The sequence below is a fragment of the Aotus nancymaae genome, unplaced genomic scaffold (genome assembly GCF_030222135.1).
Source record: "Aotus nancymaae isolate 86718 unplaced genomic scaffold, 86718_ANA_hifiasm-v0.15.2.pri h1tg000014l, whole genome shotgun sequence".
Lineage (NCBI taxonomy): Eukaryota > Metazoa > Chordata > Mammalia > Primates > Aotidae > Aotus > Aotus nancymaae.
In genome coordinates this window covers 65,366,292-65,382,279 of record NW_026988425.1, presented here as the reverse complement: position 1 = coordinate 65,382,279, position 15,988 = coordinate 65,366,292, and the positions used below count along the sequence as shown (strand labels likewise).

General features: G+C 39.1%; 1 protein-coding gene across 3 annotated transcripts in view; it reads right to left on the bottom strand.

The window, feature by feature from the left end:
• FCHO2 (FCH and mu domain containing endocytic adaptor 2) overlaps positions 1-15,988 on the bottom strand; it is a 126,901-nt gene that overhangs the window by 91,544 nt on the left and 19,369 nt on the right. For all 3 annotated transcript variants that reach the window (XM_012462179.2, XM_012462178.2, XM_064376043.1), the window contains exons 3-5: positions 4,778-4,852; positions 643-784; positions 404-556 (exon numbers count right to left, since the gene is read on the bottom strand). In XM_012462179.2, coding sequence (XP_012317602.1) covers positions 404-556; positions 643-784; positions 4,778-4,852 — 370 coding nt within the window. The remainder of the gene's footprint in view (positions 1-403; positions 557-642; positions 785-4,777; positions 4,853-15,988) is intronic.

The following is a 15,988-nucleotide window of genomic DNA, read 5'->3' as shown; positions in this document are numbered from 1 at the left end:
TGGGGATTCCATGTTTGGATCTCCTTCCACAAACACTCTTGTGCTCATGGAAGCTGTTTTTCCTCTATCCTGGATTTCCCCTCTGGAGTCCCATTCCACAAACACTCCCTTTGTGGAAGCCTGTCTTTCCCTCCTAAACTCCATTTCTCTCTATCTCTTCCACTCAGTGTGAAAGCTGCTTTCCTCTCCTGGATTCCAGCTTTCTAGATTCTCTCACTCAGTGTGAGAGTTAGCTGTTTATTTTTCTCTACTTCTCCTGTTTCTCTCTCTCTCTCTAAATAAATCACTTTCTACAAACAAAAAATAAATAAATAAATAAAACGAGATAATTTTGAGTTTAAATATTAAACGCAATTTTGTATGTCAAAGTACTTTGAAACCACAGAGATGTTATTTTTATTACCTTTTCTATTTCTCTTTGTGTAGCTCCTTCCTTTTTCAAACGCTCCTGTTCTACACACTTGGCATTGTAATTTTCCTTGGACTTCTGGAGGGCCTGAGTTATGCTCTGAATGGTTTGGACAGCTTCGAGAGTTCCTGCAACTTCTTCTTTAGTCTGTTTAGTATGAAATTATTCATCAAAATGACTAAACTGTATTCAATATCTGACCAATCAATTCTTTAACAAGAAAAAACTGATACCTTTTTATGAGATTTTACTTGATCTTCTCCATACTTCTGAACCTCCTTTATTAATTCTTGTAATTTTCTAACAAGATCCAAGTGACAATTTGCTAATTTCTCTGTAGATGTTTTGAATACATCCCATACTGGTGCAAACGTTCTACAAAAATAAAAGATATGGGAATAACTTATTAAAAGTAAAAAAAAAATTAAGGTTCTAACAAGGAACCAACAGAAACAATAATGGTGTATATGGCAACTTTATTTAGGCAAAAGATGAAACTAAAATAATGAATAAAATGATTGACTGACTTTGTATTTTTTTAATCATTGGTTAGTTATTTAAAATATTTTTGGACCTCAGGAATCGAGAAATAGGTTAATTACACTATCACAAGTCTTACCCCTCTTATATTAATTTCTGAGTTGATTTAGTTATTTAGACTTATATCAGAACCCTTTCTATCACTGTCTATTGTTGAAAAATTAACTGTTAGCAACAAGTATTCCATTTAAAATGCTTCATTAAAAATAAAGTGTCTGTAAATTTAAAAGACATGCAAAGTCAATTTTTTACACATAATTTTTTAAAGTGTCTTCATCATTAATAATACATAAGAATTATTTTAGGACAGTTATCTGAAACCTTTGAGTATTTTAATTGTATTCTATTTGTTTACTCCAATAATACACTAATAGAGTCACCTTTCTATTACAGAGTATGGGACGTGTGATATACTTTCCTACCATTTTTTTTCTCAATATTAAGAATTAAAGGCCGGGTGCGGTGGCTCACGCCTATAATCCCAGCACTTTGGGAGGCCAAGGCAGGTGGATCACGAGGTCAAGAGATCGAGACCATCCTGGTCAACACGGTGAAACCCTGTCTCTACTAAAAATACAAAAATTAGCTGGGCATGGTGGTGTGCGCCTGTAGTCCCAGCTACACGGGAGGCTGAGGCAGGAGAATTGCTTGAACCCAGGAGGCGGAGGTTGTGGTGAGCCGAGATTGTGCCATTGCACTCCAGTCTGGGTAACACAAGAGTGAAACTCCGTCTCAAAAAAAAAAAAAAAAAAGAATTAAAAATGTTCAGCAGGCTCAAATACAACCATGAATTACTATATTCTCATATCTTGAATAGTACTTACAATGCCAATGGTTATTTTAAACTATTTGGTCAGTGGACAATGATTTAAAGATAATTTTATCCTATGCTTTGCTCAGGTACTGGCTTTAAAGTGGTCTCTATGATAAAGCTTTTGATAGAATACAAAACAGCTGCAATGATCACTAAGGCAAGAGGGCCAAGAAAACAATTATTTATTCCAATATGTACTCTATGCCAATTATTGCATCTCTAACCCAGTAGGAAAATTAAATGGCAACAATCATTTTATGCATTAATGAAGTTCAGGCTGGGCATAATGGTTCATGCTTGTAATCCTAGCACTTTGGGAGGCCTAAGTGGGATGATTGCTTGAGGCCAGGAGTTCAAGACCAGCCTGGGCAACATACTAAGACCCCATCTCTACATAATAAAAATCTTTTTAAGTTCAAAGATAATTAAAATCCTTAAAAGAGGACTTTTCTTTTGAGATGGAGTCTCAACTCTGTCACCCAGGCTGGAGTGCAGTGGTGTAATCCCGGCCCAGTGCAACTTCCACCTCTTGGGTTCAAGGTATTCTCTGCCTTGGCCTACTGAGTAGCTGGGATTAGAGGTGCATGCCACCACACCCGGCTAATTTTTGTATTTTTGGTAGAGACAGGGTTCCACCATGTTGGCCAGGCTGGTCTCCAACTCCCGACCTCAAGTGATCTGCCTGTCTCAGCCTTCCAAAGTGCTGGGATTATAGGTGTGAGCCACCTTACCTGGCCAAAAGAAGACTGTTTTGATTAGATCTCATCTCATACTTTAAAATCTAATCAGTACTAAATCTGGCAAGTATTAGATAGAAAATGTCAAGAGAAAAAGATACTTTAAAATTATTCATGGAAATACACATCTCTCACTTCATGTAAATCTGATATATGATAGTCTAGACTTCACAAAGCAGATAAGATGGGAATGTCCCTTACTTTACCAAAGCATTCTTTACACTGCAAGGGATTCACCATAAGATTGACTTTTTTTTTTTTTTTTTTTCCCAGATGAAGTTTCACTCTTGTTTTCCAGGCTGGAGTGCAATGGCCTGATCTCAGCTTACTGTAACCTCCACCTCCCGGATTCAAGTGATTCTCCTGCCTCAGCCTCCCGAGTAGCTGGGATTACAGGTGCCCACCATCATATCCAACTAATTTTTGCATTTTTAGTAGAGACGGAGTTTTGCCATGTTGGCCAGGCTGATCTCAAACTTCTGAACGCAGGTGATCCATCTGCCTTGGCCTCCCAAAGTGCTGGGATTACAGGTGTGAGCCACTGTACCCAGCCAAGATGGCTTTAAACACGAGTTTCTTAAAAGAATTTCAAATATCATTCAATATTTTAACGTTTGATATACACAACTTTTTTCTGGTCAAGTATACACATTTCTATATACACTAATAAGCACTAAGAAAGATAACTGACAAATCTAAATATGATTGCAACTGAAAACTGAAAGACAAAATTTAATTTCTTACTAAAATATGGAACAGTAAGCAAAAATATTAATATTTAAAATCTTTACAGTATTGAGAGATGACACTAATATAAAAAATAATATACTATTATTTATGAAAAGTACACATAGGAATGCTGTCAATAGCTTTGTTGTTGTTTATTTAACATACCTGAAGTTAATCCATGTTCCTTCTATCTACTACCTGGTAACTAAGAATAGGGTAGAATTTTCTATAATAAAACCATGGTCAATTGGTAAAAGCAAGCCTTTCTTCTAGTTATTTTCTGGTCCATCTACTGTGGTAAATAAATAATAAATTAGTTTTAGAAGAGGCTTATCAACATGGAGCCTCTAGAAATAAAAGGACATTTCTAGGAGCCTCTGGAAATGTCCAAAAAGTAAGAAGGGAGAGAGAAAAAGAATGAAGAACAAAGTTGTAGGAGAGGGAGGTGAGGAATGAAGAAACTGGAAGACAATATAGAGGGAACAAAACTAAAGTAGTTCAACTACCAGTCTCCACTGTCCTCTAGGTAAAAAAAGTGGTATTTCCCTGGCCTTCCCAGCCACACTGTACAGGGGATGCAGGAGGTCCTCCTGCCTTTGGGCTTTTGGCTTTCAGCACACACATAACAGACAGTGCCACTACCCTGAGATGACCTGAGATTTCAACTCCTCTTTGCCTAGGCCACAAAATAGGAAGCTTTTTGTTTAAACTCATTCAACTACATTACAGAATACGTAATACAATAGTCATTCCTAACCATTTTTCTTTACATCACAGAATCATTTGTGAATCTGAAAACTAGTAAAGATCCTCTTCACTGGAAATATGAATTAATACCCACACAAAATTTTGCATAAAATTTCAGGGGATTCACAGATTCATGAGAATCCCAGATACAGAGGAATATTTTACTGAATACCATATGATTTTTTAAATGTTAGAATAATTTGTTCAACATTTTAGCTAAAATACATCTCTTCCCCAATTTTTAGATGATTATGTATTTCTTCCAGAGTTGTTATGGTTCAGGTTAAAAAATTATTCTTTCTGTCATTGTAACAGCAATGACCACGTCTCATTTTAAATATATTCTTTTCATTATTTTAATTTTTTCAAGGACACATTTTAATACAATTTTTTAAAAGGAAGATTTAATGACAGTCTATAAAATCACAGGAGATATTTTTAATGCATCTTAATCATTTCAATAAAGTTTATCTTAAGATCACTGTTAAACTACAACAGAATTTAAATGAACTTACAACTAAATACTTTGATGTGCATAACATTTATAATCTCAAACACTACTGAATGACTAAGTAGTTTAAAAAAGGAAAAAAATAAATTTAATTTACTTTTGACTGCATTAACTGATTCAACAAGTTCAATTATATTTTCTATAAAGTGAAGAATATATTAATATTCACAAATACTTTTAAAATAAGTATATATTTGACTATGCTTTTGAACTATGTCCTCAATACGAACCTAGTATCCTCAAGAACTTTGCCTAAATGAATACTGAAAAAGAGAAAGAAATTAACTCACCCAAGTTGGGAATAATTGCTTGCAGATTTTGCTAGTTTTGTCATTGACCTGGAGTATGTCTCCTCTATGGTAGCTCTGTTAAATCAAATATCCACATCATAATACCTCTTATTTAGTGACCAAAAACAGAGCAAAGTTATTCAAAATGCAATTAAAAATGCAAAAACAAAAAGATATCTCAAAAATTACATGTTAAAAATAAGTAGATATATATACTCATTAATTTCTGGCCTATCTTTAAACGTCCTTTCTGGCATAGAATTAAAGTAATTTATATCACACACATTTTTTTCGAGACAGAGTCTCACTCTGTTACCCAGGTTGGCATGATCATAGCTCACTGCAGCCTTGACCTACTGGGCTTAAGCAATCCTTCCACCTCCACCTCCTCAGTAGCTGCGATTACAGGCATACCCCACCACTCAACTAATTTTTGTATTTTTTTGTAGAAATGGGGCCTCGCTATGTTGCCCAGGCTGGTCTGGAACTCCAGGGCTCAAGCAATCCTCCCACCTTGGCCTCCCGAAGTGCTGAGATTATAGGCATGAGCCACCATGCTCAGCCACAAAAATAATTTTAATGAAGTCACAACTCTTTTTATCTTTAGTACCAGTGCTTATTTGAATAGGAAATACAAGAGTGCTATTTCTAATATTCTCTCTATTTCTCTGTAAGCTTATTCACTGTGGTAAGTGTGCCATTTATATTTAATACGTCCTTGGTGTACTTAGTTTTATTACTCTTCAACACTGTGATGCACATTTAATAGAACAAGAGATTGATAATAGTCATTCACACAAAACTAAATATGAATCACCATCAAGTCTGAAATCCTGAACTTCATTCATGGTTTAATTTATTTTGTGATTATATCTAAAATACTAGCAAATATTTCACACTAGAAAACTGTGTTTTATATAACTACTGTTTAGCATGTAAGATTTTACTCCATAAAAAAACAGCCATTACAGAATTCTAAAAGACACAATTTATCCTATAGACATGTAATCTATAAATACAAAATATACATTTTGTATAGTCTTCTTAACACTGAAAAACTTATAATTTTACCTTTCCCCTGGCTCTTCTCAATGTGTGCTACCTTTAATAGGGGAATAGTCTACAACCACCATTGTCCTACCATTTACTTTAATTGGTCCAACTAACTTTCTGCTTCTAATGTCTCAATCCAGATCTTCACACTGTTCTTGTACTAACCCATTTGTTTAATGTCTAACTGCTCCAAGCATAACTAAGATATTTGAACCACCTCAAACTCAGAATATCTAAACTAATCTCCAAACTCTTCCCCAACCAAATCTGCACAAAAACCAGCTCTCTAACAAAAAGGAAATATTAACAGTAACTGCCTCTCACTGATAGTACTGTGACTCTTTCCTGCTCCTTTAAGCTCTTCTGCAGTTTTAAAATACCATTATTACAACAATAATACTTTGTTCATCCAAAAAAGTTAGTATTTATTAGTATATCAATGGGTAAGTTTAACAACAAGGTAAAAAGGTTCAATTTCCAGTACAGATTAAACATCCCTAATTGGCTGGGCACAGTGGCTCATGCCTGTAATACCAGTACTTTGGGAGGCCAAGGCAGGCAGATCACCTGAGGTCAGGAGTTTGAGACAGGCACGCGCCACCATACCCAGCTAATGTTTGTATTTTTAGTAGAGACGGGGTTTCACCATGTTGACCAGGATGGTCTCGATCTCTTGACCTCGTGATCTACCCGCCTCGGCCTCCCAAAGTGCTGGGATTACAGGCTTGAGCCACCGCGCCCGGCCAGGAAGAAAATCTTAAAAGCAGTCAAACTCTTCCCACCACCAAATGTTATCTTCAAAGAACCAATAACTAAACTGATAGCTAACCTCTCAACTGTACATAATGGAACAATCTTCAAAAAAATTAATTTAAAAAAATCTACCAACCAGTAATTCCACATCCAGCAAAAATATAAATGAAAGTAAATCCTTAATAAAATAACAGATCTAGGTGATTATCACCAACAGCCACTAACATCACAAAACAGCCATACTTGGGTAATATACGCCTCTGGTAGAAGTACACACCACCACCTAAGAAGCATTCTTTCCAAAATACTGAACAGAGGTGGGTTCAGTGGCTCATGCCTGTAATCCCAACACTTTGGGAGGCAGAGGCGAGTGGATCTCCTGAGGTCAAGAGTTTGAGATCAGCCTGGCCAACATGGTAAAACTCTGCCTCTACCAAAAATGCAAAAAGTAGCATGCACCTGTAATCCCAACTACTGGGGGAGGCTGAGTCAGGAGACTGCTTGAACCCAGGAGCCACAAGTTGCAGTGAGCTAAGATCATGCCACTGCACTCCAGCCTGGGTGACAGAGCAAGACTCAGTCCAAAAAAAAAGTACTGAATAGAATTTGATCATGCTGCTAGATTTTAAATAATAATTTTTAGGAAATTCAGGGATAAAGGAAGATGTTAAATAAACTATGGACATACAATTACCATATTCCAGGATATGCAACCCTATTAGAACAAATAATCCAACGTCCTCAACAACAAAAGGTCAAGAGGTGGGTGGCTATAGATTAATTAAGAGACTCAAAAGGCATATCAGTCAAATGTAACATATACAAATCAGGCCAGGTGCAGTGGCTCATGCCTGTAATCCCAATTTTTTGGGAGGCCAAAGCAGGAGGATTGCTTGAGCTCAGGTGTTTGAGACCAGCCTGGGCAACTTGGTGAAACCCCATCTCTACAAAAAAAAATATACAAAAATTAGCTGGGCATGGTGGTGCATGCCAACAGTCCCAGCTACTTGGGAGGCTGAGGTAGGAGGATCACTTGAGACCAGCAGGTCAAGACTGCACACTGGATGACAGAGTGAGACCTTGTCTCAAAAATATTAACAATAATAATAATAGATTTTTGCAAATAAACTTTAAAGTTTAGATGAAATGAAGACAATCATAGAAAAATATAACTTTACAAACTCACAAAACTAAAACGTCGGAATGGTCCCTAATGATTAAAGAAATTAAATATGTAAATTAAAACCTTCCTACAAAGACAATTTCAAGCCCAGATGGCTTTACCAGAAAATTCTATTAAGCACATAAGGAAAAAACAATAATCTTTCCCAAATTTTTCCAGAAAATACAAAAATAGGGTATACTCCCCAATTCATTTTATGAAGCCAACAAACTTTAGTACCAAAACCTAACAAGGACATTTAGAGAAAGAAAATGTTCAGGCCAATCTCACTCACAAATATAGATGTAAAAATTGTACATAAAATAGCAGCAAATTGATCCACAAACATATAAAATGGGTAACACATCTCCACCAAATTGTGTTTAGACCGAGAATGGAAAGTTCACTTAACATGCAAATTTCAATATAATTCACATAAACGAGAGGTTGTGAGGAGAGAAAAAGAAAAACACAACATTCCATTACTCATCAGAGAAATGCAAATTAAGGTCACAATGAGATAGATACTACTACTATCAAAACAGCTAAAATTAAAAGACTGACAATACCAAGAGCTGATAAGAACATAAAGTAACTGGAGCGCTCAAACAAGGATGGTAGGTGGCATAAACTGATACAACTGCCTTGGAAAATTCTTTGGTATCAGTCACTTGAGTTGAACATACATATACCTTATGGACTCACAAATCCACTCCAGAGCATATACCCAATATAAATGTATGTATATGCATACCAGGACACATGTAAAAAAACTATTCAAGGCAACATTACTGGGTAATAGCAAAAAACTGAAAACAGCAAAAGATCTAAAATAGCCAACAAAATACTGAAGGAGAAGAACAAAGTTGGAGGACTGATACCACCCAACTTCAAGACTTATTATAAAGCTACAGTAAATCAGGCAGGGCACAGTCGTTCACACTTGTAATCCCAGCACTTTGGGATGCAGAAGTGGGCAGATCATTTGAGCACAGAAGTTTCAGACCAGCCTGGGCAATGTGGTAAAACCTTCTCTCTACCAAAAAAAAATGGTATTGTCACTTTGAAAGACACTGGGCATAGTGGCACATGCCTACAGTCCCAACTACAACTATTCAGTAGGCTGAGGCAGAAGGACAGATTGAGCCCAGGAGGTGGAAGCTGCACTGCACTCCAGCCTGGCAACAGAACGAGACCCTGTCTCAACAAAATAAAGACATATAAAAAAATAAAGCTAGGGGAGGGATAGCATTAGGAGAAACACCTAATGTAGATGATGGGCTGATGAGTACAACAAACCACCAAGGCACATGTATACCTATGTAACAAACCTGCACGTTCTGGACATGTATCCAGGAATTTCAAGTATAATTTAAAAAAAAAAGGCCGGGCACAGTGGCTCACCTAATCCCAGCACTTTGGGAGGCTGAGGCAGGTGGATCATGAGGTCAAGAGATCGAGATCATTCTGGCCAACATGTTGAAACCCCATCTCTACTAAAAATACAAAAATTAGCTGGCTGTGGTGGCGCACACCTGTAGTCCCAGCTACTTGGGAAGCTGAGGCAGGAGAATCACTTGAACCCTGCAGGTGGAGGTTGCAGTGAGCTGACATTGCGCCACTGCACTCCAGCCTGGCAATGGAACGAGACTCCATCTCTTAAAAAAAAAAAAAAAAAAAACTACAATAAATCAAAAGAGTGTGGTACTGGCCAAAAAATATATCAATGAAACGGAATATAAAACCTGGAGAGACTCACATAATACAGTAAACTGATTTCTGACAAAAGGGCAAATGCAATAAACTGATCTTTGATAAAGGAGCAAATGCAATACAATTGGAACAAAGATAGTATTCAATAAATGGTACTGGAACAACAGGGTGTCCATAGGAAAAAAAGAATGAATCCAGATACAGACCTTATACCCTTCGCAAAAATTAACTCAAAATGTATAACAGACCTAAATGTAAAACATAAAACTACAAAACCACTAGAAGATGACATAGGAGAAAACCTAGATGACACTGGGTATGGTAACAACTTTTTAGAACAATACCGAAATGTATTCCAATATCTAAAGGCACTCCAATACACCAGACCTTGGCTATGGTGGTGACTTTTTAGATACAATATCTAAAAGCATTCCAGTATCTAAAGGTATTCCAAAGAGAAGATCCATGAAATAAATGATGGATACGCTGAATTTTCTTAATATTAAACACTCTGTTTTTTGAAAGACAATGTCGGGGAGATCCAAGATGGCCAAATAGGAACAGCTCTGGAGTGCAGTTCCCAGTGACAGCAACGCAAAGGGTGAGTTATCGCCACATTTACAAACAAGGTGCATCTCAATGGGATTGTTTGCACAGTGGATGTAGCCCAAGAAGGGCCAGCTGAAGAAGGAAAGGGTGCTGCCTCACCTGGGAAGTGCAATCCCTGGAGGACTCCCCTCCCTACCCAACAGAGGCCATGGGGGCTTTTCCATCCACTCTAGCACTCCGGTTCAGATACTGCTGCTTCTCCTGCAGTTTTTACCACCCACAGACCAGGAGATTCCCAGGCTGAAAAATGCCACGAGTTTCCAGCACAGCTGGCAACACAGGTTTCTGCACAAAAATTCACACAAATCTGGGCAGCCGCTTTAACTGGCACCTGGAATGCCTGGGAGACAGAGCCACCCATTCAACTGAAAAAGAGGGGATTGAAAGCAGGGAGCCAGGTGATCTGGCTTGGCGAGTCCCTTCCCCACAAAGACCAAGCAATCTGAAACATGCTTGAGTTTTGCAGCTAGACCCGAGACAGTCCAGCTATGTGAGGGGAAGGGCGTCTGCCACTACCAAGGCAGCCCGCCACTACCGAGGCAACCCACCACTACCGAGGCAGCCCGCCACTACCGAGGTAGCCCGCCACTACAAAGGCAGCCCACCACTACTGAGGCAGTCTGCCATTACTGAGGCAGACCACCAATACCGAGGCTGTTCTACCTGTACCTCTGTAAACAAAACCGCAAAGAAGTTACACAGCATCTGGGGAGACAGAGGCTGTGGCAGCTCAGCAACACCTCTGCTGGCAGACTGTGACTAGACTACCTCATTGCTGGGCAGGGCATATCTGAAAAAAGGCAGCAGAATCTCAGGAACTTATAAATAAAGCCCCACCTTCCCAGGACAGAGCACCTCGGAAAAGAGGCGGTTATGACTTCCGCTGCAGCAGACTTAAACATACCTGCCCGGCAGCTCTGAATGGAACAGAGCTCCCAGTACAGCACCTGAGCTCTAATAAGGGACAGACCATCTCCTCAAGGGGATCCCTGACCCCCAGAGATCCAAAGAGGCACCTCAGAAAGGAGAGTTCTCGCTGACATCTGGCGGTTACCCTTCTGGGACAAAGATAACAGAAGAAGAAACTGGCAGCAACCCTTACTGTTCTGCAGCCTCCACAGGTGATTTCTAGGCAAGTAGTGTCTAGAGTGGACCTCCAGCAGTCCTGCAGCAGAGAAGCCTCTTAGAAGGAAAACTAAGTAACAGAAACAAATAGCTTCAATATCAACAAAAAGGACGTCCACTCAGAGACCCCATCCAAAAATTATCAATTACAAAGACTACAGGTAGATAAATCCACGAAGATGGGAAGAAACCAACGCAAAAAGGATGAAAACACCAAAAACCAGAACGCCTCTTCTCCTTCAAGGGATCACAACTTCTCACCAGCAAGGGAACAAAGCTGGATGGAGAATCAGTCTGATGAACTGACAGAAGCAGGCTTCAGAAGATGGGTAATAACAATCTGAGCTAAAAGAACATGTTCTAACCCAATGCAAAGAAACTAGGAACCTTGAACAAAGGTTAGATGAAATTGTAACTAGAATAACCAACTTAGAGAAGAACATAAACAACTTAATGGAGCAGAAAGACACAGCGTGAGAACTTCACAAAGCATACACAACGTTCAATAGATGAATCGACCAAGCAGAAGAAAGGATGCCAGAGATTGAAGACCAACTCAGTGAAATAAAATGAGAAGGCAAGATTAGAGAAAGAAGAGTGAAAAGAAATGAACAAAGACTCCAAGAAATATGGGACTATGTGAAAAGACCTAGTCAACGTTTGATAAGTATACCTGAATGTGATGGAGAGAATGAATCCAAGCCAGAAAACACCCTTCAGGATAATATCCAGGAGAACTTCCCCAACCTAGCAAGGCAGGCCAACATTCAAGTTCAGGAAATACAGAGAACACCACAAAGATATTCCTCAAGAAGAGCAACCCAAGGCCCAAGATATTCCTCAAGAAGAGCAACCCAAGATTCACCAGGATTGAAATGAAGGAAAACATGCTAAGGGCAGCCAGAAAGAAAGCTCGGGTTACCCACAAAGGGAAGTCCATCAGACTCACAGTGCATCAATCGGCAGAAACTCTACAAGCCAGAAGATGGTGGGGGCCAACATTCAACATCTTTAAAGAAAAGAACTTTCAATGCAGAATTTCACATCCACCCAAACTAAGCTTCGTAAGTGAAGGAGAAATAAAATCTTTATGGACAAGCAATTGCTGAGAGATTTCGTCACCACCAGGCCTGCCTTACAAGAGCTTCTGAAAGAAGCACTAAACACAGAAAGGAACAACCAGTACCAGTCACTCCAAAAACATACCAAATGGTAAAGACCATCGACACAATGAAGAAAGTGCATCAACTAATGGGCAAAACAACCAGCTAGCATCAAAATGGCAGGATCAAATTCACACATAACAATATTAACCTTAAATGTAAATGAGTAAATGCCCCAATCAAAAGACACAGACTGGCAAACTGAATAAAAAGTCAAGACCCATCGGTGTGCTGTATTCAGGAAAGCCATCTCATGTGCAAGGACACACATAGGCTCAAAATAAAGGAATGCAGGAAGATTTACCAAGCAAATGGAGAGCAAATAAAAGCAGGAGTCGCAATCCTATTCTCTGATAAAATGGACTTTAAACCAACAAAAATCAAAAGAGACAAAGAAACACATTACATAATGGTAAAAGGATCAATCCAACAAGAAGAACTAACAATCCCAAATATAATATGCACCCAATATAGGAGCACCCAGATACATAAAGCAAGTTCTTTTTTTTTTTTTTTGAGACGGAGTTCCGCGCTTGTTACCCAGGCTGGAGTGCAATGGCGCGATCTCGGCTCACCGCAACCTCCGCCTCCTGGGTTCAGGCAATTCTCCTGCCTCAGCCTCCTGAGTAGCTGGGATTACAGGCACATGCCACCATGCCCAGCTAATTTTTTGTATTTTTAGTAGAGACAGGGTTTCAGCATGTTGACCAGGATGGTCTCGATCTCTTGACCTCGTGATCCACCCGCCTCGGCCTCCCAAAGTGCTGGGATTACAGGCTTGAGCCACCGCGCCCAGCCATAAAGCAAGTTCTTAATGACCTACAAAGAGACTTAGACTCCCACACAATGATAGTGGGAGACTTTAACACTCCACTGTCAATATCAGACAGATCAACGAGACAGAAAATTAACAAGGGTATCTAGGACTTGAACTCAGATCTGGATCAAGCAGACCTAACAAACATCTACAGAACTCTCCACCCCAAATCCACAGAATACACATTCTTCTCAGCACCACATCACACCTACTCTAAAACTGACCACATAATTGGAGGTAAATCACTCCTCAGAAAATGCAAAAGAACAGAAATCATAACAAACAGTCTCTCAGACCACAGTGCAATCAAATTGGAACTCAGGATTAAGAAACTAACTCAGAAGCCGGGTGTAGTGGCTCACGCCTATAATACCAGCACTTTGGGAGGCCAAGGCAGGCGGATCACAAGGTGAAGAGATGGAGACCATCCTGGCCAACATGGTGAAACCCCGTCTCTACTAAAAATACAAAAATTAGCTGGGCGTGGTGGCGCATGCCTGTAGTCACAGCTACTCGGATGGCTGAGGCAGGAGAATTGCTTGAAACCAGGAGGCGGAGGTTACAGTGAGCCAAGATTTCACCACTGCACTCCAGCCTGGCACCTGGCGAAGGAGCAAGACTCTCTAAAAAAAAAAAAAAGTAACTCAGAACTGCACAGCTTCATGGAAACTGAACAAGTGGCTCCTGAATGTCAACTGGATAAAGGCAGAAATAAAGATGTTCTTCAAACCCAACGAGAATGAAGACACAATGTACCAGAATCTCTGGGACACATTTAAAGCAGTGTCTAGAGGAAATTTATAGCAATAAATGCCCACATGAGAAGTGAGAAAAGATTTAAAATCGACACCCTATTGTCAAAATTGAAAGAGCTAAAGAAGCAAGATCATAAAAACTGAAAAGCTAGCAGAAGACAAGAAATAACTAAGATCAGAACAGAACTGAAGGAGATAGAGACACAAAAACCTCTTCAGAAAAATCAATAAATCCAGGAGCTGGCTTTTTGAAAAGATCAACAAAATAGACCACTAGCCAGATTAATAAAAAAGAAAAGAGAGAAGTATCAAATAGACGCAATAAAAAACAATAAAGGGGATATCACCACCGATTCCACAGAAATAAAAACTACCATCAGAGATTACTACAAACAACTCTATGCACATAAACCAGTAAACCTGGAAGAAATGGATAAATTCCTGGACACTTGCATCCTCCCAAGCCTAAACCAGGAAGAAGTTGAAACACTGAATAGACCAATAACAAGAGCTGAAGTTGAGGCAGCAATTAATAGCATACCAACCAAAAAAAGTCCAGGTCCAGATGGGTTCACAGCCAAATTCTACCAGGCATAGAAAGAGGAGCTGGTACCACTCCTTCTGAAACTATTCCAAACAATACTAAAGGAGGGAATCTTTCCTCAATCATTTTATGAGACCAACATCATCCTGATACCAAAACCCGGCAGACACTCAACAAAAAAAGAAAACTTTAGGCCAATATCCATGATGAACATAGATGCAAAAATCTTCAATAAAATACTGGCAAACCAATTGCAACAGCACATCAAAAAGCTTATCCATCATGATCAAGTAGGCTTCATCCTACTTGATGTAAGGCTGGTTCAACATACTCCAGTCTATAAACATAATCCATCACATAAACAGAATTAAAGACAAAAACCACATGATTATCTCAATAGATGCAGAGAAGGCCTTCAACAAATTCAACAGCACTTTATGCTAAAAACTCTCAATAAACTATGTATCGACGGAACATATCTCAAAATAATAACAGCTATTTACGACAAACCCACAGCCAACATCATACTGAATGGGCAAAAACTGGAAGCATTCCCTTTGAAATCTGGCACTAGACAAGGATGCCCTCTCCCACCACCCCTATTCAATATCGTATTGGAAGTTCTAGCCAGAGCAATCAGGCGAGAAAAAGAAATAAAGAGTATTCAATTAGGAAAGGAGGAAGTCAAACTGTCTCTATTTGCAGATGACATGATTGTATATTTAGAAGACCCCCATCATCTCAGCCCAAAATCTCCTGAAACTGATAAGCAACTTCAGCAAAGTCTCAGGATACAAAATCAATGTGCAGAAATTGATTTGTTTCAATGCACAAGCATTCCTATACACCAATAACAGACAAACAGAGAGACAGATCAAGAGCAAACTCCCATTCACAATTGCTACAAAAAGAATAAAATACCTATGAATACAATTAACAAAGGATGTAAAGGACCTCTTCAAGGAGAACTACAAACCACTAATCAAGGAAATACAAAAGGACACAAACAGATGGAAAAACATTCCATGTTTGTGGTTAGGAAGAATCAGTATTGTGAAAATGGCCATAATGCCCAAAGCAATTTACAGATTCAACGCTATCCCCACCACGCTACCAATGACCTTCTTCACAGAACTGGAAAAAACCACCTTAAACTTCATATAGGAACCAAAAGAAAGCCCGTATAGCCAAGACAATTCTAAGCAAAAAGAATAAGGCTGGAGGCATCACGCTACCTGACTTCAAACTACACTACAAGGCTACAGTAATCAAAACAGCATGGTACTGGTACCAAAACAGATATACAGACTAATGAAACAGAACAGAGGCCTCAGAGGCAACGCCACACATCTACAACAATCTGATCTTTGACAAACCTGACAAAAACAAGCAATGGGGAAAGGATTCCCTGTTTCATAAATGGTGTTGGGAAAAATGGCTAGCCATGTGAAGAAAGCAGAAACTGGACCCTTTTCTGACACCTTACACTAAAATTAACTCCAGATGGATTAAACACT